Here is a 27,730-nt window from a genome sequence, read left to right as displayed (position 1 = left end):
CTGGAAGTCTCTTTTTCTATCATATAAATTCATGAATCAATAATATTTTATAGAATTGTTGAAAGACAAATATTGGAGAAGAAAATGACTATCGTGAGTTGATATTTGAGGGTAGTAGTTGGATAAGTTTTAATAGACGTCTATCCTGCAGAGTGACTTTATTAATGCTATGAACGAGATCGTCAGAAAATGTTGAAAATCACAACTATATTCGAGATAAGTATTACGACATTACGAAACAAACAAAAGAGTCTGTTATTAGATATATGAAATACATCATAATTGAAGCGTTGTTCAGTAATTGTACTGGAAGTCTCTTTTTCTATCATATAAATTCATGAATCAATAATATTTTATAGAATTGTTGAAAGACAAATATTGGAGAAGAAAATGACTATCGTGAGTTGATATTTGAGGGTAGTAGTTGGATAAGTTTTAATAGACGTCTATCCTGCAGAGTGACTTTATTAATGCTATGAACAAGATCGTCAGAAAATGTTGAAAATCACAACTATATTTGAGATAAGTATTACGACATTACGAAACAAACAAAAGAGTCTGTTATTAGATATATGAAATACATCATAATTGAAGCGTTGTTCAGTAATTGTACTGGAAGTCTCTTTTTCTATCATATAAATTCATGAATCAATAATATTTTATAGAATTGTTGAAAGACAAATATTGGAGAAGAAAATGACTATCGTGAGTTGATATTTGAGGGTAGTAGTTTGATAAGTTTTAATAGACGTCTATTCTGCAGAGTGACTTTATTAATGCTATGAACGAGATCGTCAGAAAATGTTGAAAATCACAACTATATTTGAGATAAGTATTACGACGTTACGAAACAAACAAAAGAGTCTGTTATTAGATATATGAAATACATCATAATTGAAGCGTTGTTCAGTAATTGTACTGGAAGTCTCTTTTTCTAATATATAAATTTATGAATCAATAATATTTTATAGAAATGTCGAGAAACAAATATTGCAGACGAAAATGTCTATCGTGAGTTGATATTTTAGGGTAGTAGTTTGATAAGTTTTAATAGACGTCTATTCTGCAGTGACTTTATTAACCTTTTGACTCCGGTGCGTCCTAGGAAGAATCCATCAACATAGATGGCGCGATCGTCGCATGCCTGTCGCTGCGACTGGTGACCAAAAAAGTACCCGGAGATTTAAGAGACCATTCTTACGGTTTAACAAGAATAATAAATGCAAATAAATTAAAATATCCAATTTTTATCCAATTCCATATCGAATCAATTGGTAAAACAGTAAAAGGTGTTATAGTAAAAAAAATGCAAAGGGCGTAAATTTACGCTTTTGGTATATATTAATAGACTTGTGAAACCGTATACAGGGTGTTCGGCCACCTCTAGCAAAAATTTTAATGAGCGATAGTAGAGGCCAAAATAAGACGAAAATCAAGAATACTAATTTGTTGATGGAAGCTTCGTTAAAAAGTTATTAACGTTTAAAGTGCCGCTCTTACTGAATTTTTTTCTCGAAAATGCGCAAGATTTCGGGGGTATGTCTATTCACCAAAAATGACTGTAATTGAACCCTACAACCGAAAATAATTTTTCCACAACGATTTGCAATTTTTTAATTTTCTCGAATAATTTCACACCTTCTCTATTTTTTTTCTCGAAAGTGGGCAGGATTTCGTGGGTATGTCTAATGACAAAAACTGATTGTAATTGACCCCCGCAACCGAAAATAATTTTTCCACAACGATTTGCAATTTTTTTTCTCCGTTGAAAAAAGGCACCTAATTGGATTTTCAGTAAGGAATTTTTTTCTCGAAAGTGCGTACGATTTCGGAGGTATGTGTAATGATAAAAAATGATTGTAATTGATCCCCGCAACCGAAAATAATTTTTTTAAAACGATTTGAAAAATTTTTTTTCGCCGAAAAATTTCAGCACCTACTCGATTTTTTTTCTCGAAAGTAGATAGGATTTCGGAGGTATGTGTACTCACCAAAAATGATTGTAGTTGACCCCCGCAACCGAAAATAATTTTTCCAGAACGATTTGAAATGTTTGAATTTAATTGTTAATAACTTTTTAACGAAGCTTCCATCAACAAATTAGTATTCTTGATTTTCGTCTTATTTTGGCCTTTACTATCGCTCATTAAAATTTTTGCTAGAGGTGGCCGAACACCCTGTATACGCCTTTAGCAGTCAAAGGGTTAATGCTATGAACGAGATCGTCAGAAAATGTTGAAAATCAGAACTATATTTGAGATAAGTATTACGACATAACGAAACAAACAAAAGAGACAATTATACTGAAAATCTCTTTTTCTAACATATAAATTCATGAATAAATAATATTTTATAGAGCTGTCGAGTAACAAACATTGCAGAAGAAAATGACTAATCATCGTTGATATTTGAGGTAGTTGCAGAATAACTAGAAAAAATTTGCAACTCTGGAATATGGTAAGAGAGGACGAAGGGGATATTTTGTAACAAATTTAGAAATCTCTTTCCCGTCGATATTCCAAGTTTCGAACAGCAGTGTAGCTCCTTGGAGCTGGTCGGAAACAAAAAAAAAGGGGGGGTTTTTTTTACAGTTTGCGCGAGGACATGCTCACCGCCAGATAGAAATATCCGAGGTGCACTCGAGACTGCAGCTAATATTTGCAGTGTGAACAATGCACCGAGTGCCTGAATGCTCGAACGTTCGTTATTCCTGATACCTGGAGTGACGTATCTAGGTGGAGGGAATGGAGAACCTTTGGTTGCCCGCTTCTTATCGTGACCTCCTTCGTTGCTTGTTCGACCGTTCGTTGGCAATTCCCTTTCTTTTTTTTTTTCTTTTTATTTGACATAATTGTCAACGACAAAGTGTCGCACCGTTTAACTCGAACCTCGAAGCTAAACGGGAAATCCAAAACTGCGCACTGTTGCTACGAAATTAAAGTTTAACCCTCCACGCTCATGCTTGTCGAGTTTTTATTTAAATGCAAACAAAATACGTTTGTTCGGATTGATTTAGATCGATCGAACTGAAACAGGAAGGCTAAATATTTCATTCGTTTCAACTGTTGATCAGATTGTTAAATAATTAATGGAAAAAGTGCTGTATAAATCTGCCCTAATTTAATTTCTAAAGACCAATTGTATAACACGCTGGTTTCATACGAACGGTATGAAATATAATTGACAGCGCCAGTAATTAAGGAACAACCTCTTCGCATTCTACATTGTATACATAAATCCTTGACACGTTTGCTCCCCGCCAATTATTGGCAAACATTTAATAAATCTTAAACGATAACAAATACACGTTCGTTAATTCTTTTCTGGTTAATCCATCATGTCTAACCGTCCACGCGTATAACCGAATTAATGTAATTAACATCAGCGTAACGTCAATCTTACGCTCGAGACGATTGCCCTTCGACATTAATCAATGAATGCAATTTCTAACCCCCGACCTGCCTTTTACTCCAATCACGCCAGGCAACACATAATCGTTAATGGATCGTATGATTTGATTTTCAATCAATTTCGTATATAAATAGTTTCTTTTATCGAAACGACGAACATTTCGATACAGGCAACGAAATGTTTCGATAAATGCAAACTCTCGTGTGGATTTAGACGTTGAATTTATGAAATTGAAACGTTTATTGCTTTAATTTATCGAACTTCGATAAGTGCAACGTTCGAAAATCGCGTTAAAGGCGGCGTTGAACTCGCGATATTGAAACGCTTCGATAAAAGCAACAGCGAGGCAGCGAAGTCGGAAGATTTCAATAGTGACAACTGGTGACGTCGACGGGGGCTGTAAATTAAAATCATGCGGGAAATGAGACGAGGTTCACGAGGGTTACGCATATTGAAACGCGCGACGTTGGAACGGCCATTTTAGAAAGGTAGACGCGCCGGGGACGGCCATTCGAGGAATCGAACTATGATCTCCGACAGCTCGCGATTTTTATTTGTCAACCAGGTGAGGAATAGTCCGTGACGTAACGGAGCCAGTGTAAACCAGAGACAGACGTAGCTCGTCGGTTTCTAACGTTTGGTAGACGAACGAAAACAAAATCTGGCCGCTAATTTATAACAAATACTTGCGTCTGACACGTCATAAAATAGAATTACTAAATAAGACGTCTTTTGCACGAAAATTGAACGATCGAGACTCGCGTGAATTTCAATGGTTATTGTTTGGCAGCGCAAGTTTTTATTGCAATTAAAATTAGCAACCACGAACTCTGTATACCCGGTTGCCCTTTGCGTGTCCGCTGTTAATTAAAAAATATTTTTATACGGAATTTAATGTTGTAATTACGCGAAGTGCGCAACGCTTAATTCAAGCATCGTTTAACCCCGCGTAATCGTGCATTTAGAAAGTAATATCGAGATACATCACCGTGCATGATAAATATAATAAGTTTCCAACACCCACTCGTTCTGCGCGTACTTACATCGAAGTCTCCGTAATTGTCGATCCTTATCTGCCTTCGGTTGTCGCGGCGTAATATCGGAATGAATTTCATACGTGCACGCGCTATAGAGTTCCGTATGATTGAAACAAAGCACGTGGACACGTACAGACGGTGTAATAGAAGTTTTATTACAGTCTGTGTTGACATAGCTCGCGTTGGAATATCGAGTAGCATCTGCGTGCTTTTGACGTCAGTTCAGTCGCCCCGGGACATCGTGTTGCTTGCTCGAATTGAGAACCTGGAAATGAAAATATTGCATGAGAATCTAATCGGCCAGGATTAACCTTCGTCCATCCGCCACCTGGAGCTTTACGTTTCGTTCTTATTTCCATGATATCATTGTCAAATTAAACAGACGCAACGGACTTCTGTTGAATCGAGATCTTTCCATAATCAATTTGATATTTGTATCAGAATTTATTCGAATATATTTATATTGCAAATGGACGAAGCAAACTTTATTCTTGAACCTTATCTTATTGGCTTTTATAACTAACTTTCGTCCTGTACCATGTTTCCACGTCTGGAGCTTGTAAACAACTGACTCTATTTAAGGGGGGACCTCTATGTAGAAATCCGAAATTAAACCGATTTTCAAGAATTATTTCCAAGCATAAAGAATTAATAAATATTTGTAAGGTTTTGAGGACTGTTTAGAATATACTTCAATATCATTTTGCAATTTTTTTTGTTCAAATAAAATGCAAAATGGCGGAGATGTAGCATGATTTGCTAGAAGCATCGCGAGACGTCTTCTAAAACGGTGTACACTCTAGTGTCGGTTTTTATTATACGAATCTGCTAAGCAACGAAATATGATTAGTATATAACAATAGTAAGTGGATGAACCGAAGATATTGAGAGAAAATTAAAAATTGGAAAAATGGCAGACCTCAGAGCAAAAAACTTTAACAAAAAGCGTATTTACGTCTACTGCTATGAAAGACATAGTCCAAAAGTAAACACATTGTATATTTCCATAGAGACACGTACGAAAATACGTTAGAGCTACCAAATTAGTGAAAATTATTCGTGTTGTTATCTGAGTTCCTAGAAATCCTGTTGGTCTACGTGTTACCAAAATATTGCAGATACAAATACGATATTAAAGTATTCTCATAGGATAGTTGCATGTTGAGATTAGGATGAACTACATTTACACTACCGTTGATAAGAGCTTCCTTTCCCACAGTTGCTATCAGTACCGTATTACCTGTAGCGTACAATTCCAACGCGTCGCTTCGATAACATGGCAGGCAATCGTCTTCTTGTTGGGCTTGGATGTCCTGTAAACGGCCAGAGAACATGGGTCCTTCGTAAATACTGTTAGGAGACGAGATGATGGCACACTACCTGCGAACTAAACGACGCGAGAGGCAAAGGGGATCGTAATCCCCTCTACTTCTTAGGCTCTCGGTTATTATCGGGTAAGTCGATCGGGAACCAAGTCCCTAAACAAGCCGAGAACGAAGGTCGAGCCAAGAACCTAAACATTAGGAACGTACGGATGATTCCCTTTGACCCTTGCGTGGCTTAGCTTGTGGATAGTATGCCAACATCTCATCTTTTACTAGTATTTATTACTCCCCTGTATTCGTGGGAAAAATAGAATTACGTATGTTTTCATCTTCAGAGAATCAAAAACAAGTAATTGCTTTTATTAATTAGAATTTTATTCCAACGTGTGTCTATTATACTGAATTTTTTTCTCGAAAGTGCGTAAGTTTTCGGGGGTATGTGTATTCACCAAAAATGATTGTAATTGACCCCCACAATCGAAAATAATTTTTCCAGAACGATTTGAAATCTTTTAATTTTGTCGAAAAATTTGTTCACCTTCCTGAATTTTTTTCGCGAAATTGCAAAGGATTTCGAGGGTATGTCTATTGACAAAAAATCATTGTAATTGACCCCCACAGCTAAAAATAATTTTTCCAGAACGATTTGAAATTTTTCAATTTTGTCGAAAAATTTGTTCACCATTCTGAATTTTTTCACCGCAAATGCGTAGGAATTCGAGGATATGTCTGTTGACAAAAAATCATTGTAATTGACTCCAGCAGCTAAAAATAATTTTTCCAGAACGATTTGAAAAAATTGAGGCACTCCCTAGTCGATTTTTCTTAAAAATTCGTCTTTCATTTTTAATAAATTTGTTTGATGCTGTATGGTAATGTTGTCTAATACTTTTTTGTAGGTACCCATCAGCTCTATTTTAGAAAAAAGTTTCATTGAAATATATTCACTATTGCAGGAGTTATGGCTGTTTGAAAAATTGGATCGTTTTATGGGGTTTTTCTCACTTTACGGGGTCAAGGAACAACTTTTCGAATATTCTTGGAATTTCTACATATTTTTCTCTAAAATACACGTTGTTTGCCGTTTGAAAAATTAAAATCCTTCAATTCCTTCAGAAGTTATGATATTTTAAACATTTGCATGACATTTCGAGGAAGCATTTCTTGGGCCAGAAATTATATTTTTAGTAAGGAATTTTTTTTCTCAGAAATGGTTAGGATTTCGAGGGTACGTATATTGACCAAAAATGATTGTAATTCACCCTCTCAACCGAAAATAATTTTTCCAGAACGATTTGAAATTTATTTTTCCGCCGAAAAATTTCAGCACCTACTCGAATTTTTTTCTCGAACATGCGTAGATTTTCGGGGGTATGTCTATCCACCAAAAATGCTTGTAATAGGCCCCTGTAACTAAATATAATTTTTTTAGTATAATTTGAAACTTTTTTTTCACCGAAAAATTTCAGCACTTATCCGAATTTTTTTCTCGAAAGTGCGTATGTTTTCGGGGGTATGTCTATTCACCAAAAATGATTGTAATTAACCCCCTCAACCGAAAATAATTTTTCCAGAACGATTTGAAATTTTTTAATAGTTTTTTAACGAAGCCTCAATCAACAAATTAGTATCCTTAATTTTCGTCTTATTTTGGCCTCTAAAATTTTTCCCAGAGGTGGTCGAACACCCTGTACAATCCATGTTTTCTAATTCCTCGCGTATGCGTATAAACTCTTACAACTATTTAATTCCTTCCACGAGTACGCTACATTGCAAGCATTTAAAAATTTAATACCAGCGTGCATCTTTACAGCAAGTTATCTTGGCAACTAAGCAGAATACATCGTCGACTAAACAAAAATGTTTGAATCGAAACGATGCTTGCGTCGAAATATCCAACACGAACTTCGCCGAACTGCGAATCTGCTAATCTTGCAACGTAACTTTCCTTCTTTGTATCTCAAATTAATTGTCTATACTCGCTGCGTTCAATATTATCGAAAAACTCAGCTGTTAATAACGAGTTAATATTAGAAGATTTTGAATGTGACAAGTAATCAGGGAATCGAAGCCAGCTCGTAGTATAAATATCACCTAACGTCAAGCAGCCATGGAATAATTATTTCCAGAATTAATTAGGGTACACGTGTCCTTGCTACACGTGATTCGCTCCAAGTGTGGCGATCAATATCCATGTGATGGTGGTCGAATGACTCGTCGCCAGGTTTGAAGTTTTGACATCATTTATCTACGTGATACTATCATTAGCACTTTGAAACCTCCAAGCATATCTACGATCCATATAAGACAAGGTTTCATTTTGCACGTTGGATACATCTATGTACACCCTTCCTTTTAATTCATTTTATGACCATAATACGCGACAGAAACGTATTTATCACTATAACTCGATATCCTTACAAAGGACAACAATTAATCGAAATATTTGCACATTTTAAACTCGAACGAGTAACCCGTTCATTGATTTCTAAATGCTCGGTAATTCATTATCTCGAACGGAGATTTCCATACAATATTTATTTAATTTTAATCGTAATCAGTTTCCAGATAATTAAATCGTTCCTTTGCAGTTCGATTTTTAATCCGAATTAGTGTACAGTCGTACGTAGGCAATATTTGTTTATTATATTCGCGAGTTCTTAAAATATTTTGATGACACAATTTGTTCACCCACATTTCTTTAAATGTTATTTTATAATCAGTTTCTTTCTTATTCCTGTGTCTAATTATTATGTTACAGTTTTACTAAATTATAGTAACGAAGACTTCCAGTATGTAGGTTTAACACTAGAACTACCGACAATTATAGTGTGTTTATTTGTACCAAAGAAATTGAAACGATAGATACGCGAAGAAATATACAATGCAATGGAAATAAATTTTCAAAAATTCAGTCAAGTAAATTTTTTACAAATTTTATTAAAAATTACGAATGAGTCATTTTGACTGGTTTGGTAGTTCTAAAGTTGAATAGTATAAGTAGTTCGCGACGAATAATAATTGCTCGTGCTTATCTCTGTCGATAAAGATAATTATATATTATATTTCTTCCGATAAAAATAATAGAACCTCACATTGTTTGCTTCGCGAATAATTGGACCTTGTCGTTGAGACGTATTCCGTATCGCCATTAACCTAATTAAGTTAGTTCTTGGCTATTTTCGTCGCTTTATTTCTACCGTTACCAGTGTCCTTATAAACATATGCATCTATAAATCTACGTCAATATATGTAGCTATACATTCTCGACCTGCATCAAAGACTGTCACGACACAGTGTCCATTTTTGTCCTTCTTCGTAATATACAGAGTAAACAGGTACCGGTTACCTTAGCGCGACGATGAAAAACAAAGAAGTGCTGTTATCGTTATTGCGCCCAATGTGTGCACAGTTTGCCGGAATCGAAAAATTATTACTCGCTTCTGCAACGATGAAACGGGAAACGCGGTTTCAAGTGTCGCGTAGACCGGCATTTTTCTCGTAGTTCTTCGCGCGCATTTTACGACGAACCCACGAACACGCGATACCGATCCTCGTTCGCTCGAAAATTTACGGTCACCGTGGACAAATTTCAACGCGAGTTAAATACGACTGTTCGTCGAAAAAAATTCAATCGTTGTCTTTTTATTACGATTTTTTATCAACCATCCGCCATCTTGGCCCTTCGATTAATCTCTCCGGTCGCAGATTTTTTCGCACCGTACCCGTTCCGATCTGTTCCAGCCGATTTGACTCGAGTGCAAACCGCTTAATGAAAACACGACGCACAGCTCGAACAATGGTCGCGAGTCAATCAAATCGCAATCTTGATCGCTGATACTCTTTCCGTGTACGTTGTAATTTCACGTGTAAAGCGTAGCAAGTGTCGCGAGATCGTATCGGGATAACACATTCATTTTCTTCGCCTTCATTTCTGCAACGATACACGCGAACGTTTTTAATGAATCGTACACAACGTCTTTTCGCAACGGTAAGGTTTTCAACTCGTATTTAAAGTTACACGGAACGCTTCCGTATAATAAATTCAACCATCTCGGTGTCGTTTATCGACGCCTGGAAATCTATTCTCCTGGGTGCAATACAATTTTATTCTAAGTAGAAATACTCTGGCTCGTTTACTTTTTTACCATGATAAAAAAATGGGGATTATTGGATATAAACATTCGTATATCGACAACCATTTACACTCTGTTCCACAAGAGCGTGTCGGTCATATTTTCTGAGAAAAAAGGAATTGTTTATAATTGAATGTATGGCCTTGAGATATAAGCATTGTACTACAATGCATTTACTTAGTATGTTGTCCAGTCGTCATCATTTAATTTAGGCATACTTTCGGCGAGATTTTCCGCCATTGTTTCGGGCAGAGACCTCCATATTTGGCGGATGTGACGTGCCAATTGTTTCACATTAACACTAAAAAGACTGAAACTTAGTATATACCTATATTGCCCAAAAGCAATAAGTAAATCAAAATGGCTGCATTGTGAAAGAATCACTAATGTGTAAAGGAATTTGTTTAAAATTAATTTTTAATATTAGGTTTTAATATTATGAATTTAGGGCGCGAAAGAAATAAAATAAACAACTTGTAAGAACAAGTATCACTGCATAAAGATTCGACTAGCAAGTGCTACTTTAGCTTATTGAGAAACTGCAACTTATCAAGTATACGCCCAAATCGACAATTTATCATGTGTTGGTAATCGAAAAAAAAATGAAAACTGTTATTTCAATACAGAGCCGAACTGGTCATATAAGAAATTTACTCGATTCAATAATAATTCCCAAGCAGTCAAAATGACTGCTTTTGGGCTATATAGGTATATACTAAGTTTCAATCTTTCTAGTGTTAATGTGAAACAATTGACACGTCAAATCCGCCAAATATGGAGGTCTCTACCCGAAACACAATAAAGACATTTTTTGAAAATATCTCGAGATCTAATAATTTTTTTGCCATGGTACCCTAATCATTTTTTACGTAGAGTGAAGAGAAGAATCGATCTGTGTAAAAAAAAATATGCATTTCTATTTAAAAAAATGATGCAATTCTTAATTGCACATGCACTGCTGCATCTAAAAAAAATTTTTAAGGCCTACAAATGTAGTGCTCTTCGAACCATTTATCTTCCTTCTTTGGCATTTTTGCGTAAATGCAATAATAACGGAGTTATGACTTGAAACAATTGCGTGGACCACCCAGTATATGTATATACCGGAAATGAAGGAGGAGGGAAGTAACTACAATTATTAATAAACGCATTTGTATGTTGTACAAAAAGTCACAAAATTCTAAGAAATTCTGTCATTATACATAATGTATTATACATGTATACATAATTGTTTTTCTAATTGAAATTAAAAAGCAGTCAAAATGACTTCCTTGGGCAATCTAGTGTTAAATACTCGCTTTTCTCTGAGCTTGACCTTCATTGCTGCCCACACGTTATATTCCAACAGAGATTAATCATCTGGCTCAAAAAGAACCGAAAGGGTGAATCGTAGATCGATGTTGAGGCTCTTTGGCAGGACTATCGCGTCTTTTGCTTTCGAAAGACCCTAGAATCCCGAACATTTTACAATTTTACCATAATGAAAAAATGGAGATTATTAGATATTATGGGATATAAACAAAGCGACATTCGTATATCGACAACCATTTATTAGTATTCACGCTTCACTGTAGTGGTTGTTAGGACACTGTCTATTGTTTGCAAACATATACGTATCAGGATTCTAGATATTCCTGAATCTATCGGGTGAATTATTTTATACATCCACAGGTGCAATAACGCCTATTTTACATTAGTCGTTTCAGTTTTGTATTGTATTTATAGCATTTCCAACAGGGATTAATCATCTGGTACAGAAGGAACCAAAAGGACGAATTATAGATCGATGTTGAGGCTCTTTGGCAGGACTATTGCGTAAATTTCGTTTGCTTTCGAAAGACCCTAGAATCCCGAACATTTTACAATGTTACCATGATGAAAAAATGGAGATTAATCATCTGGTTCAGAAAGAACCGAAAGGACGAATCATAGATCGATGTTGAGGCTCTTTGGCAGGACTATTGCGTTAATTTCTTTTGCTTTCGAAAGACCCTAGAATCCCGAACATTTTACAATTTTACCATGATAACAAAATGGGGATTAATCATCTAACTCAAAAAGAACTGAAAGGACGAATCGTTGATCGATGTTGAGGCTCTTTCACAGGACTATTACGTAAATTTCTTTTGCTTTCGAAAGACCCTAGAATCCCGAACATTTTACAATGTTACCATGATGAAAAAATGGAGATTAATCATCTGGTTCAGAAAGAACCGAAAGGACGGATCGTAGATCGATATTTAGCCTCTTTCACAGGATTATTACGTAAATTTCTTTTGCTTTCGAATGACCCTAGAATCCCGAACATTTTACAATTTTTCCACGATAACAAAATGGAGATTAATCATCTGGTTCAGAAAGAACCAAAATGACGAATCGTAGATCGATGTTGAGGCTCTTTGGACAGGACTATTGCGTAAATTTCTTTTGCTTTCGAAAGACCCTGGGATCCCGAACATTCCTTGTATCAGTCCTAAGACATCGAATACTCAAGGTGAAGTAAATGTATAAGCAGGCCCGTAATAGAGGAAAGAAGGAAACTTTAGTCGCGCGTCCGTATGCAAGTCAAACGATGCATTATTCCTTGACCTGACCTAACGGAGGCCCCTTTCATATTCATTAGAATTGTGCCCCTCCCCGCCCCTCTCACCTTTCTTTGGACCACGAAAGCCGCCATGGCAGCGCTACTCGAACCAACTATTTTTCTCGATCTCCGTGTTCGCCACATCGTTTCGATATTGTTCCTCTCTTTTTCCAAATTTTGATCAATTATCCGAAAAGTGAATCTCGAAAGGGACGAGCAGCCTCCTGGAATTCGTTCGTAACTGAAAATGAAGTCCTCCATTTTTTATTCGATTCGATTGCTTAATTTGAAGATCTCATAAGTTGTAGTTATAGTTTACGAGCAAAGAGAGCAATTATGTACCGAAAAAAATCGTTGAAATAAGCGTAGAATATGGTACAGAAATATCTGAAATATGCAGTCGAGATTGTAAAATATGTGGCGCGTACAATGGCGCGCTAGAGATTCCGGATAATTATTCTACAGAGAGAGAATTATCCCTTGGTAATGAACTAAATATTTCTGTTAAATACTTCCGCCTTCTAGCTCATTATATTCTGTTCTGCTCCATTATGCTTTGTTTCCATGTTATTCAAAATTCATCTCTATATTCTGGAAACTTTACACGACGCCACTGTATGTCTACACACACACTATATTTACCAGATGAATAATATATCATCTTTGAGTTAGATCAAGATTAAAATACGTTCTTACAAATCATAACAATTGAAAGAAATAGTTTCTCTAAACAACAGGTATTTGTAAAAATCAATTTATAATATATAATTCCTAATTAATCAAAAAAATCACATTTGTTGATGTAAATTTGACCAGAATGTAACGTTCAGTTTTACTTGTTTCTTTTTATTATAAAAGCTAAACGCAAAGGTATTTATAATAAATGGAAATGTGTTTAAAAATGGCTCGCTCCATTTTACATGGTTTCACCAAATCTGGCGAAGGCGGAGCCAAAAGGACTCTATCTCGACCAGGATCGATTCAAGGAAGTCGAATGCATACGGATGTGCATCGATTAGCATTTCGATAGTGCGCATCGATCGTCTCGAAAACTTTCCTGTATCGGTCGCATATCTAAAAGACTCGAGCGGAAAGAAAGAATCGAACGATGCATCGAGGAATTGACTGTTCATTTGTCGCTTTCAAAACGTCGTGATGAAATACAACGAAAAATATATTTTATTTTAAAAAAAAAGAAAAAAAATTTTTGTTAGCTTTTCTGAAGATTTTAATCAGTCGCGTAGAAAGTGATTGAAATTTCAAAATCGAATATTGTAAAGTGTGTTTACGAAAATTGTAAAGTTATTTTACGATGAACGACATAGGTGATGTTAAATCGATTCGTTATCGTAGGTTGTAGATTTTCGAAACTTTTGAAAATGGTTCTGGACATTTCTTCCGCGAGATCAATGATACGGTATATGGAATTTGAGTATGCATTAAGGAATGCACCTTTGTCAGAACACAGCCGTAAGGTTGGCGCTGCTTTTCACATTATGCAGGTCAAAAAGGAAACCTATGCTGTGAATTGACTTTTAGATGAAAGAACTTTGGACAACGTAAAACACGGTCGAAAGGTGAATCTCCCCTGGCGGTGGAGAACTTATGGTAGATTAAAAACCGTTTTGTAGTCTTTTGTCAGGGCAATACGTGACCACAATAACAGCTCATTGAATAATTTGTATAGAATTATGGTAATGCATGGCGAAGGACTTTAGAATCGATTGACGGACGGGAAGCTATTTCTCTATTGACTCCCGGCACAATGCCTTTCCACGTTTTCGAAACAAATTCTTTTTTCGAACGGCTTTGGCTTCGTCTTTTTTTAACACTGACCAGTTCAACGAGTTACGTTCATTAATATTTCATTCGCGCGGTATCGCGATCGGGAGGATCACTTTTTCGTGCCGACCCGTTAAATTGATGCATAATTTAAAATTATGAATTTTCTGCCGTTTCGTGAAAAAAAAAAACATTTATTGGAAATAGCTCGAAAATGCATACAAATTTGTTTATTTGCTATAAGAATTATAAATACGCGCGAAACGTAAAATATTCCAATGTTTTTGCACGCACGGTCTCGTTTAACTTGCCACACGTAGCCTTTGGCATGAAATATTAATAACGACAAACAGATACATACGTAGAACGCTGGAAAATATTTATCATGCGATCAGAAAAAGAACGAATATCGTAGAATAAAAGTGACTCTTATTAATTCTTTACGTTAGAGAGGATGCGTAAATCACACGAAGGAAAAGGATCGTAAAACTTATTTTAATAAAGTTCTCGATCTAACATCCACAGTTTCGTTGCAAGGAGAGCCGTTTAGAGTCATAGAAACTTGTAGCGGAACTTAATAACACCTTCCTGTGCCCCGTCTCTACAAAAACTTCGACGCAGTCCTATTTTTTAAAACAATGTGTTAAACAGAAATGTCCTCCGATAAATAGCAGACTATTATGTGTTCACTCGTTCGGTATTCCCACTCCTCGTCGTTTCCCAGCCGCGTTCGTTCGACCGTCACGATTTTAATGTTCGATTTTATACAAATTCGAAGCCAACGACTCGTCGTAATCTATCCCAGGCCTGCGTTTCAATGCAGATTCAATTTACCCCTGGAATCGACGCGTATCGCATTGAATCGAGCCTCGTCGCAATTCGAGCGTCCTTTGCGCGGGACGAAAAGAGAAAAAAAAAATGAAACAACAGAAAAGTACGCATGAAACACGTGAGAGAGTCCGCGGGGTTGCATAATCCGGGTAATTCCTATGAAATGACGAGGCTTTTATAAGGTCTCGCTGCACCGTAAAATCTTGACATCCTTTCCATCGAGCGCGAGCAATTTGAAAACCGAATACCGCCTGCCGCGGCGTGCCTCCGGTATGTATTCTTTCTCTTCCTCGAAGACTTGCGACCATTTGTAATTTGGATTGCATAAGTGTGTCTCTCCCCACCTGTCGTCCTTTTTTTTTTTTTCTTTTTCTTTACGCGCGCTCGCGAGCTCGAACTCGAGAACACCGCCATTGCTAGGTGCATTGCTCACAACGCCGGGGCTCTTATGTAAACGTGCATAACAATACTAAGTTACTAATCATACGGTCGCTCGCTGGTCGCATCCTGCTTCAGCTCGCCTCGGAAGAACGACAACGTGGCACGATTCGCGTACACGCTCGAAGACAAACCGCTACCGGATCGATGTCGGCTGCGTTTAGTCGCGAGATCGTTCGCGAGTTCCTGTTAAAAAGATGCTGCTAACAATGGCAATGAATAAATCGCGATTTGTATCGGCGATCTCGCCAAGATATCGACCGACTGCAGTGGGAACGAGCCTGACAAGATATGGACCGTTTATTTTGAAAGTGGTGTCCATTTTTGAAAAAAATGAGATATCACGTAATTCGTGCTTAATTTAATGTAAATTTTTTATGTATAACTAGTCCGTGTTCAATTTCTTAAAAAATTCCCATGTTTTGTACGATTTAAAATTGCTCGGTAAATGAAATTGCATAATCATCGATTATGAAAGTGGTGTAAGTCCATTTTTGAAAAAAATGAGATATCACGTAATTCAGGCTTAATTTAATGTAAATTTTTTATGTATAACTAGTCCGTGTTCAATTTCTTAAAAAATTCCCATGTTTTGTACGATTTAAAATTGGTCGGTAAATGAAATTGTGTAATCATCAAATGAATTCGAAAAAAGAATTTTTTGTACACACCACAGGATTATTACGATGTAATAACACAATGTAGAAAACATGATAAATTCATTTTACATGAAATGAAACGAGAGAATTTCGTTTCAATAATAAATCTTCAAAATGCGATTAAAAAACAGATAAGAAAAAACAGTAATGGAGAACAGGTAAATTGGTTGCAATTATGTTGGATGAGGTTTCTCAAAAGTGCACCATACACTACTTTATATAAAACATCGATGAAGGGCAAAGAATTTAAAACTATAAATTTATTACCTACACGGCTTGGAAGACCGCTAAAATTTGAAAAAATCGCCCTGGCGCCTTTGTACCAAGATGCCAGGTCTATTACTTATGAAAAATATAAAGACATCAAGCAGTTATTACCTTATATACCTCTGGTGCATCATGCATATTTCGAAACACTGCCACGTGCAGAGCATAAGTAAATACTATCAATATCTTGTAATTTGAACAATGTAATTAGTAGACTACGGATGTTTATGCATTTATGGGAAATTTTAATCCTCAAAAAACTACAGAATGCATTTAATATGCAAAAATATAAGAAATACTTAAAGTAAGATACGAATTATTATATTTAAGGGTTGAGACAATCATCTACAAAGCTCCCATTTTATTAATTCTATTAATAAAAATATGAATTTGCATAAAGATCCGCAGTCTAGTAATTAGCGTTTAAAATTAAAAATACTACTTCTATTTTGTGTCGTGGCATAATTTGTAAACAAAATTGGATCAATATGAAGTATATTTTAAGTGATATTTGACTTTTCAAAATTGAAATTAAACGATTATCACAATTGTCTAATTTTGAAAGTGGTGTAAGACCATTTGCAGCCCGTAAGTATACATCAGTTTAGTAAAATACGCCTAAAACAAATTTATATAACCGAATTACATATTGATAAAGCAGTAGAAACATTGCCAGACTTCATATAATTTGCCTAAATTTTTTAATTAACGGATATGTTAACCTTTAATTTTCTCGAAACAAGAGAAAATGGACTTACACCACTTTCAAAATAAACGGTCCATATACGAAAAGCGTAAATTTACGCCCTCTGCATTTTTTTTACTACAACACCTTTTACTGTTTTACCAATTGATTCGATATGGAATTTGATAAAAATTGGATATTTTAATTTACTTGCATTTATTATTTTTTTAAACCGTAAGAATGGTCTCTTGAATTTCCAGGTACTTTTTTGGTCGTAGCGACAGGCATGTAACGATCGCGCCATCTATGTTGATGGATTCTTCCTAGGACGCGCCGCAGTCAAAAGGTTAAGGGGCCATTCTACCTTGTAGGCACGAAAAATACATGTTTCTTTGTGATTTTTTTTTGCGGGCTATTAAAGAGCGATTAATTCCGTGTTTTGTAGATACATTTATTATATATTTAGCTATATTTACGAATTTTTGCAACGCATAATATCTATTGATTACTGTGTTTTTGTTGATCAACAAACAAGAAGAAACAAGAGAAAATGGACTTACACCACTTTCAAAATAAACGGTCCATTTGATCGGAACTTGTTCAATCATTATTGAAAACTCCTTGATAGAACAGATTCAATTGTTTTTTACTAGTAACGCCCAGCTTTGTCACTAATCTTCTTTGCAGACGATTTTTGCTCGTCTAACGATAAAAGAGCACAGGAATGTTGAGACAAATTTTAGAAAACTCTCGAGTCATAGTTTCATAAAGATATAGTCCGTCGAAACACGGTTTCTCGGCAACGCACTCTTAACAGGTCGACCCTCAAATTGTCCATGAAAACGGAACTCTGTTTTTAGACAATTGGAAATTAGCATACCCACTGTTCGTCGTGGAACAAAAGCTTTTAAAAGGAATTCTGCAGTTTAGAGAAGCTATAATTATTGTAGTTGAAAACATATCAATTATCTCACCGTGTAATCAGTTGTTTCGAAAATCCTCCCACTGCTACGACAGCTAAAGATCTTCTTCTTCTTCTTTTTCTTCGCCAACTTCCATGTTTCCTTTGGCACCCTACAAAAAGAAAAATGAATTAGTAAAATCCACATTTTCATTAAAATTGCCAGTCGAAGGTTTCCTACGATCATTTTCTTGTTGCAGAACGACACTCACCAAGACGACGATGGCGAGGTATTTTTTTGGGACCCGCTGTCCTCGAAAAATCGAAACACGAAGAATCAGAACCACGAACGACAACTGCAAGAACAGTTGGCGCAAGCCACCATGAAGATACGCGACTTGGAAACCGAATTGAAATGTTTTCAAAAGGTGAGACATTTTAAATCTCGAAATTTCAATTCGCGTAAGAAAAGCATAACGCGAAATCGTTTCTTAACGTTCCGTCGTCGAGCCTGAGAAATTCATTTCTTGAAACGCTTTCGAATTCAGACTTTCAAGAATTTGAACGAACGTGAAATTGTACAATTACACTTTGTTTACACCACGTTTCGCGCGTGTATGTCGGTATAAATAAACAAGTTTTAGAACGTTAACTGTACACATGTTTCGATAATTCTGTTGCAGTAATTCGAAAGTTTATTTATTCGTTTGAGAAGCAAATAATACCGACCAAACGATACGATAATTAACAGAATATTTACGATTAATTAAATAACAAGCAACAAATGATTTATAAGGTAGCTCTGGTTAAGTCCAATCGACACTCCATTCGTTCTGTAAAATGTTGCACAGAGGAATAACGAAAGAAATTTAACATAATTATGTAATGTATCAACATAGTCGAGTCTCTTGTGAACTGCAATATACACTAAACATTTCTAATGCCTCGTTCCGTAAGATAAACGAATGGTACAACATACAAGAGGCTATAACTTAGAAACAAGGACAGACAAGACAAATGTTTACATAGTCGGTTTTCCTTATCATTTTTGTGCGTTGGATTCGCCCCTGAAATGAAACAACGCCCACGTATTATAAAACACCCTCTGTATTAAACTCTATAGGCCATGATCTTGTTGGTTGAAGTTAAATAATCATTCAAAAATCATCGACGTTCCCTGACAATTTCACGTAGATATTTTCGGAACTACGTCTGCCTAATAATCTCATTGTTTCCTCTGACCCACTAAACATAAAGGACTTAATCACCGTCGCAATTGTTTCGAGATAATTGCGTTTAATTTTAACTGCCCACCGGCGACCGTTTCACGCACACATACACGTGAGGACACATGTAATTACACGTTATCTTTAATCAATCGTATCACTGCCATTTCATTGATCGAAATAGACACGTACGTACGCAACGTGATGAACCTGTAACCACAATTCCTCTAAACCGTGCAACGACAGATGTAAATGAATTTACAAAGAATCTATCAAATCAAACTTTTTACCAAGGTTTCTTATTAGCTATTAATAATTCTTAAAGGACGAGCCCACCGAAGGACATCAGAAAGTAGAGTTCTTGAGGGCCAAGCAGGACATGGTGAATCGAATAATACAAATGGAAGAGAAGGTACAATAATGCTTTCTCGATAAGAAAAGAAAATTGAAGAGCTTATTAACGGAACGAATAAATGTCCAAGTAATACGGATAAGAGAAGATCAAAATTTTCTTTTAATTATTTCAACTTTGAAATTTCAAACGTTTCCATTTTTATTTTTTAACGGAAATCATAAAACACTCGAACAATTCGAGTAAGAATTATTAACACTAAAATTACCGAACAGGTCAAAATGACCCATTCGTAAATTCTAATAAAAGTTGATTCGACTGAATTTCTGCAAATTTACTATAATTTTCTATAAGAGAACGAATAAACATTTATTTCCATTGTATTGCACATTTCTTCAAATATCTACCGTTTTAATTTCTTTCGTACAAATGAACACACCATAATTGTGTTAAGAAACAATTGATCGATGAAGAGGGACACTTTAAGTCGTTCTTGGAAATCAGCTCTTCGGTCAGGCTTGTTACAAATAATGCAGAAAACACTGTTCGATAACTGATTAGAACCGAGAGGCGGAAAGGAACACGAAACGCATGCAATTGGATGAAATGGCCTTGATCAACGACTTCCGTACCGTGCTGTCCAAATTAAATTCCCTCGAGAAGCTAGACCTGGTCAGGAACGCGTTGAAAGCTTTGGAGACCGAGAACGAGAAGTACGGCGACCTCCACAAGCGACACGATGGCTTCATCGAGGCTTCCAACAACAGAGAATCGGAACTGTACAAGAAAATCGAGGAGCTTCAGGAAGAAAATAAAAGATTGTTCTCGAGCGTCGAGCAATTGGATCAGCAGCACGAGGAGTCGATAGGTAAGCCCGTGAATTTTGTAAATATATTGCAGACTCGTTAACCATTGGTTTAAACTTCCAGAGAAGCTGCTGTCTCTGAAGGAGGAGATCGAGAAAAAGCACCAGTGCCTTCAGAACGCGTACGAGCAGCTTTACGTGGACTACAACCAGGCTCAGGATAAGGTCGTCCAGTTGGAAGATAGGCTCACGAGCACCGTGAATCGCGTCCAGGTCGAGACTGTGTCTCTTCCTGTGCAGACTGCACGCGTGGCGATCGAGGACAGGCTCGTTCAAACCGATGTTCCTGAAACGAACGAAGAGAGGAACGATAAGAACGATATCGACGTGGTGACCGCGAGGGTACAGGAGATTTTGAAGAACACTTTCGTGGAAACGGAGCCCGGCGTGTCGATCTTCGAGGCTGTCGCGAAGCAATACGTGGACGCGAAATGGAAAAGGGACGTTTTGGAGAAAACGGTGATGGAGCTGAACCGAAAACTGAAGGAGGCCGTGGAGGCGAAGGACTATTTGCAAGACGCCTGCTACGATATGCAGATACACAACGACTCGCTATTACTGGAGATTCAGGATTTAAAATTGAATTTACCGTCCATACCGGAGGCGAGCGAGGAACGCGTCGCCTGGCTGGAGTCGGAAACGGAATCACTGCACGAGCAGGTGAAGCGGCTTCAAACGAAGAACACCGCGCTGAGAAGGGAAAATGCAAAGCTGGGTGGAGGCGGTATGATCGAAATACGATTAGAGAATCAAGGGCATCAAGGAACTGCGTCTAAAAATAGAAAGCTAACTAGATTAGAAGACATACCGGAAGGTGTCGAGGAGACGGACAGCGCGGTGGAGAATCTGAATAACAGGTTGCACACAACGTTGGATGAGAATGACGAGCTACGAAGGAAGATCGATGTGCTGGAGAACACGGGGAAGGAAACGCAAGAGCAGCTTAGAATGTCGTTGGAGAAGTGTAAAGGATTGGACGAGAACATCGAGTTCATCGAGGAGCTGAAACTCGAACTCGAAAACGTGAAACGGGAACTGAAGACGTCGATAGCGAATAGGAAACAGTTGGAAAATAGTTTGGCGCTTTTGCAGGAAACGAAAGATGGAGTGCAAAAGGAGAACGAGGAATTGTATCAGAGAATCAAGCAGCTGGAGATGGGAGCGTCGAAGTGGTCTGAAATAAATTTGGAAAGGGAAAATAACGTGTTGCAGGAGCTGCAGGAACAGCTTGGCAGAGTCAACCGCGAGAAAGACGATTTGGAATATGATATATTGAATATGCGGAAAGAATTGGACGAGGCGTTTAATCAGATAGATACGAAGGAAAGTCATATAACGAAATTAAATCAAGATAATGAAAATTTAATGAAGGAAAAGAATTCGTTGTTGGAGCAATTAACTGCCATTCAGGATGAGTCCAATGATAAGATAGACTTGGTAAATACAGAGAAATCTTTGCTCGAACAAGAACAGATAGAATTGAAAGAGATAGAGGCAAACAAGGAGAAAGAATTAAGTGAACTTAAGGAACAATTACGCGAGTCGGAAGGAAGATACACAAAATTAGAGAACGAGTTCTCGTCTGTAAATGTGAAAGCTGAGCAACTTCGGCTGCAGAATGAAAATCTTCAGAACAAAGTGATAAAACAGGAAGAACTAAAGAATGAATTGGATCGTACAAAATTAACTATTGAAAGGCTAAATTCCATAGAGAACGATTATAGTAAATTAGTAAAAGAAGTGGAAACGTTACGCGAGAAGGAGAAAGCACTAATAGCTTTACAGGAACATTTCGCTAAATTAATGGAGGAAAATAAAAGTTTAATTAGTCTGAACGAATCGATTCAAGATAAGCTTATGCAAACGCAGAACAGGGAACTGGTAAATCATCCAAACGGAAATAACTGTGATAATGAGAAACAACAGATTATAGACCTGTTAGAAGAAAAGACGCGAGAAAACGATGCCTTGAAAATTAATAACGACAAACTAATGGCGGAAATCATAGAATCGCAAAAGAAATTACAAAGTATCATTGAGAGTAACAAGGAATCGACCGATATGGCGAAGCAGACGATAGAAAGTTTATCCCATCTTGTTAGTAAGAAGGATGAAGAAATTAATAATTTAAAAGCAACGCTGGACCTTGCCAAAAGTAATGCAGAAATGTCAGACAACTTCGCGACTATAAAGAACGAAAGGGACGAACTCGTAAAACTTGTTACTGTCAAGCACAACGAGAGCTTACAGTATCATGGTGAAATTCAAAGGCTGACGCAACTCTTGACAGAGCAAGCGTCGAAAATCCAAAATTTGGTATCGGAGAAAGAAATAGATTTATCTCGATTGACGGAAACGAACGCGGAACTTTTGTGGGCGAAGAACGAATTGCAGGTAGCTCAACAGCGTTTGAAACACACCGAAAATAGTGTCGCCAATGAAACCTGCGGAATCGTCGAGCATTCCAAGCAGATAGCAGAAATCGCGCTCCTTAACGAAAAGTGTAACGCGTTGGAGGCAAGTTTAATTCAGGAGCAATCTAATAACAGGATGCTGCAGCATCAGTTTACCGAAAGCCAAAATAAAGAGGCGAATGCTGCAAAGGAATTGGAAAGGCTACGAACGCATTTGGTTGAAATAGAGTCCACTTACACGGAGGAAGCTCTGATCGCCGAAGAGACGCGGAACGAATTAGAAGCAAAATTGCTGCAGGCTGAAGAAAAAGTAAAATCTAGCTCCACCGCTTATACGTCGGCTAATATTAGAGCGAATCAACAGGTGGAAACTTTGCAACAACAAATAACACTGATAATTCAACAAAGAGATGAAATACAAAACAAGTTGTCCACTGCTGAAGACACGATATTATCGCAAGCTGCATCTCTAACTAATCTGCAGTTTGTTTTAGAACAGTTTCAACGAGGTAAATACACAGGGTGTTTGGCCACCCCCTGGGAAAAATTTTAATGGGAAACTTAGTTAAAAAGTTATTAAAAAATTAAATTAAAAAATTTCAAATCATTCACGAAAAAATTATTTTTAGTTGCAGGAATCAATTACAATCATTTTTTGTTAATGTACATACCACCGAAATCCTACGCACTTTCGAGAAAAAAATTCGAGTAAATGCTGAAATTTTTCGGCGAAATTAAAAAATTTCAAATCGTTCTGGAAAAATTGTTTTCGGTTGCGGGGTTCAATTACAATCATTTTTGGTGAATAGACATATCCCCGAAATCCTACCCATCTTCGAGAAAAAAATTCGAGAAGTTGTGAAATTTTGCGACGGAAAAAAGAAATTTCAAATCGTTTTAGAAAAATTGTTTTCGGTTGCGGGGTTCAATTACAATCATTTTTGGTGAACAGGCATACCCCCGAAATCCTACTCACTTTCGAGAAAAAAATTCTTTACCGAAAATATACTGTGTGGCCGAAAATGTTTCTATAACTTTTTAACGAAGCCTCGATCAACAAATTAGTATCCTTGATTTTCGTCTTATTTTGACCTCTAGAATCTTCGATTAAAATTTTTCCCTTTGGATTCTCACGCAAAAAATTCTTGCATATTTACAAATTTTATCGTTTCGATTGCTTCATCAGAATCATATATTTTATACTTATTGTAAATAATTAAACTTATAATGTACATGACTCTTATTTCAGATAAGGAAAGAGACATCAAAGCAGCAATGGAAAGACTTCAAGCTAAGCTAAACGATTCGTATAAGAAACAAGAAGAGCTAGTCAATGATGTTACCAGTCTGAAGGTAGATTTACATAGTTGTTTATAAATTATAAATATTAAATTACATAAGAAATAATTCTACATTACATTTCATATCTATTTACAGGAGCAATTAGCTGAAGCTAAAGAATGCTTGCAAGCGGCGTCCAGATTAAGCGAACAACTTGATAAAAAGACAGAACGAATCGAGCAACTGAACCAAGAAGGTACCCGATTTAATAATTATTATAGAATTTTATTTTTGCCTGCATCTTGCTCCTTTTACCTTTCGCATGATTAGCATTTTTTCGCAATTAAAATATTTCGTAAATCATTATATTTTATCAAAAACAACGTTATAGAGTCTTAATATGTTTATGAAATAAATCGATACTTTTTAATTCACAAACAATTGTTATACAGGTTTTACATGTTTGAATACGTTATATTAGGTCATTTGCGTGAACTTTTGCTAAACGTAAGTAAATAATATGTGTATGTGCTTATTTGGTGTGGTTATATATACTATATACATATATATTCGGGGTTTGTGTGTTATTTTTAATGCGACTTATATCATATTATAAATTTAAAAAAAAACCAAGAAGCCAGAAATATTTAAAATAATTTATAGATTGCTTAATTATTGAACTTTACAACGTAAATTGCTGAATGACAATAGATATTGAATGCTATCATGTTGAGAATAATTCACTATTTTACTGTATTACAATTTTTTTTACACATGTGTTTATTATTTTTATATTTTATGATACAATTGAATTTTCCTTGTAAGTGAATTATTCTTATGTGAAAAATATTTTTTAAGAAAATTCTTAAAAACATTTATATTTTATTCAATTTGATCATGTAAAGCGTATTGTATTTAGACTAAATTAAAAACACTTTGTGATCTTTTGTGATCATTGGTGAATATATTAACCCTCTACTGCATACTGTAGCCGATCAGGAACGCAAAAAAAATAATTCCCATAAAATTCGTAGAGAAAATTTTTAGAAAATTTTCTGTAGGTTCAGCTGCTCATTGTTTGATTCGAACATCAATTACTTCATGCATATACAAACAACCAAAAAGTAATGTCTTTTTCAAAAGATAAAATAAAATTCATGCAGTAGTGGGTTATCTTGTATGTATAATCACACAACAAACATTGCATCATTACTATTACTGGTATGGTGCTATGAATAATGCAAGAAAATGTAGATATTAATATTAATTATTCCTAAAAATACTGCTAACTCCTTTTTATGTATAAAGTAGGAAAGCACATTCGATTAAATGATGGAAAAGAATCTGGTGCTGTAATAGCTTGCTATGAATCGACATGCCAAATATCACACACTCTAATTATAATTTATCCACTGGTGAAATGGTTGAATCCCATTCTATAATTACTAGTTTGAGTGTGATCTGTGACTAATCTGCAAAAGCAAACATATAGAAACTCCGGTTACGTAGTCAAATATCAGCTGGTAATTCTGGGATTTTTGACAATAGCTCAGGATTCTTGCTGGTATCCGGCTACGAACTGGATCGTCGCCTTAGCACACTAAATCACATCTTCGTTGGCTCATGCATTGCCACTGGTGCTGGTACTATCTTTTTTTCATATTTCTACATAAAAATTCTTGACCTTTTAAATAAAGTACTATTAAAAAATAAGAAACAAACAAAAAAAACTTAACTGTATATATTTCTATATCTATGTAAGATTACTTTTTTCCAATTTGATACATCATAACTTTTTGTTCGTATCATTATAAACATTGTCACTAATTCTTTTTATACTTCTTTTGCACTTGATGATTTGTTTGATCTTGCAATTTATGCAATTGAGTTATTGGTGCACATACAATCTAAGAGCAATATGACAGGCAATATCATGACCAGTCCTTGAAACAAAATACTAGTTACAATGAGTTGCAACATTACTATAACCTACAGTTAAACTATTAAATTATACGTATGATCGCATGTGTACTCAATTGTATAATCACTTTAATTGTATCTACATCATGTGACTTATAAGTTTGTTATTCAGGTATAAAAGAGCTATGTATTTACATCATTTTTGCTATGGGCACTATAATATTGTGAATATAATAATTTTACTATTAAGTTTGTTAAGCATTTCACTAATAAAACAAGATTTTTAATTCAATATATATATATATATTAGGATAACACATAACACATTCTATAAGGAAAAGAAATATATAAAACCATACATACATAGAATTTGGTAACGTTAGAGTGGGTAATCTCATGCGGTAACTGTGAGCGTGAAAATTGTAAAAGCTCATATTACCTCGTGGGGTTTCCCACCCGTTACCATTATCCTACAAGGATGAAAGCATGTAATTAAAAACTTTCATTTTGCTATCTACAATATAATGTATACTTTTATTTTATTTTATTCTATTTTGTATAACTAATCTTTAATTTATTTTATTTTTGTACCAATCTACAATCAAATTTAAAATGACCACTTCTTTTATTTTGCGTATCCAATGTCATATTTTATATAAATGAAAGTATTTTATGCTTTATTATATTTGACGAAAAATTATTTTAATACATGAAACAAAATATCATCTTGTTATGAAACTATAATAAAGCAACTATTGTATTCCAATGTAATGGTTTATATGATTATAACATACTAATTGTATTATTATATTGTAACATACTAAAGTACTTATTACTATATTAATATAGCTTTCTTACTTCTAGTGGCATGCGTGAAAATTAGTTTGCTAGTATGGCATGATAAATGAAGAATGCAGCATGAGCAATCAAGACATGGGTGTGAGTATTACATCAGGTACTGGTGTGATATTCAGACAACCAGTACTTGTGTTATACTTACGCTCATGTCTTTTCAACCTTCGAGTCTGCCAACTTTACAACGCTGGAATGCACATGTACAAAAATGAAACATACAAAATACTAAACTTCCTTAAATAGTTAATAATTCTACTTGAATTCCATTTGCAAGCCCATTATCAAATTGACAATGCCATAAAACTTATTCTCTTACGATATTTATTATCCTTTGTATTTATAACTGTGTTTCTTATATCTTTTATTATTTTCTTATAGTGGACCGATTGACGAATCTTGTAAATACCGCTAATCACAGAATAGAAGAAGCGAAAGAAAGCGAAGAGGGACAAATCGATAAGTTAGTCGCCTATTAATTCCATTATAGAAAATCGACAGTAATTGTGAAAAAGCGTTTAATTTTTCAGAACTCTCGTTAAAAATCTTTTCTTGAGTTACCTGTCGTCATCGGCAGCGGACAAATCTTCGGTGCTCAGAGTGTTCTCTACAATTTTGGAGTTCAGTGATGTAGAAAAAGAAAAAGTTGGTTTGAGCAACGCGACCACGCAAAATAGTTGGTTCCCGCGTTTAAGTAGCGGGTCTACCGTAGTTAATAAGGTAAACAAATTTTTCTTGATAACTCCGTTTATAATTAAATACAC

At 35.7% G+C, this 27,730-nt stretch overlaps 1 protein-coding gene across 3 annotated transcripts in view; it reads left to right on the top strand.

Annotated features, from left to right (window-relative positions):
- Positions 1-27,730, top strand: part of LOC122401390 (thyroid receptor-interacting protein 11-like) — a 74,500-nt gene that overhangs the window by 44,936 nt on the left and 1,834 nt on the right. For 2 of the 3 annotated variants that reach the window (XM_043403478.1, XM_043403480.1), the window contains 8 exons: positions 18,317-18,484; positions 19,608-19,694; positions 20,196-20,502; positions 20,564-23,422; positions 24,163-24,266; positions 24,351-24,450; positions 27,348-27,429; positions 27,497-27,686. In XM_043403478.1, the coding sequence (XP_043259413.1) occupies positions 18,317-18,484; positions 19,608-19,694; positions 20,196-20,502; positions 20,564-23,422; positions 24,163-24,266; positions 24,351-24,450; positions 27,348-27,429; positions 27,497-27,686 (3,897 nt within the window). Of the gene's footprint in view, positions 1-8,829; positions 9,765-18,316; positions 18,485-19,607; positions 19,695-20,195; positions 20,503-20,563; positions 23,423-24,162; positions 24,267-24,350; positions 24,451-27,347; positions 27,430-27,496; positions 27,687-27,730 lie in introns of those variants that run through there. The other variant, XM_043403479.1, reaches the window with a different exon arrangement.

This window comes from Colletes gigas, unplaced genomic scaffold (genome assembly GCF_013123115.1).
Source record: "Colletes gigas isolate AHSC1104 unplaced genomic scaffold, ASM1312311v1 Colletes_gigas_Sc00024, whole genome shotgun sequence".
NCBI classification, from domain to species: Eukaryota; Metazoa; Arthropoda; class Insecta; order Hymenoptera; family Colletidae; genus Colletes; species Colletes gigas.
Note: the sequence above shows the minus strand (reverse complement) of the source record. Positions and strands in the feature narration are given on the sequence as shown.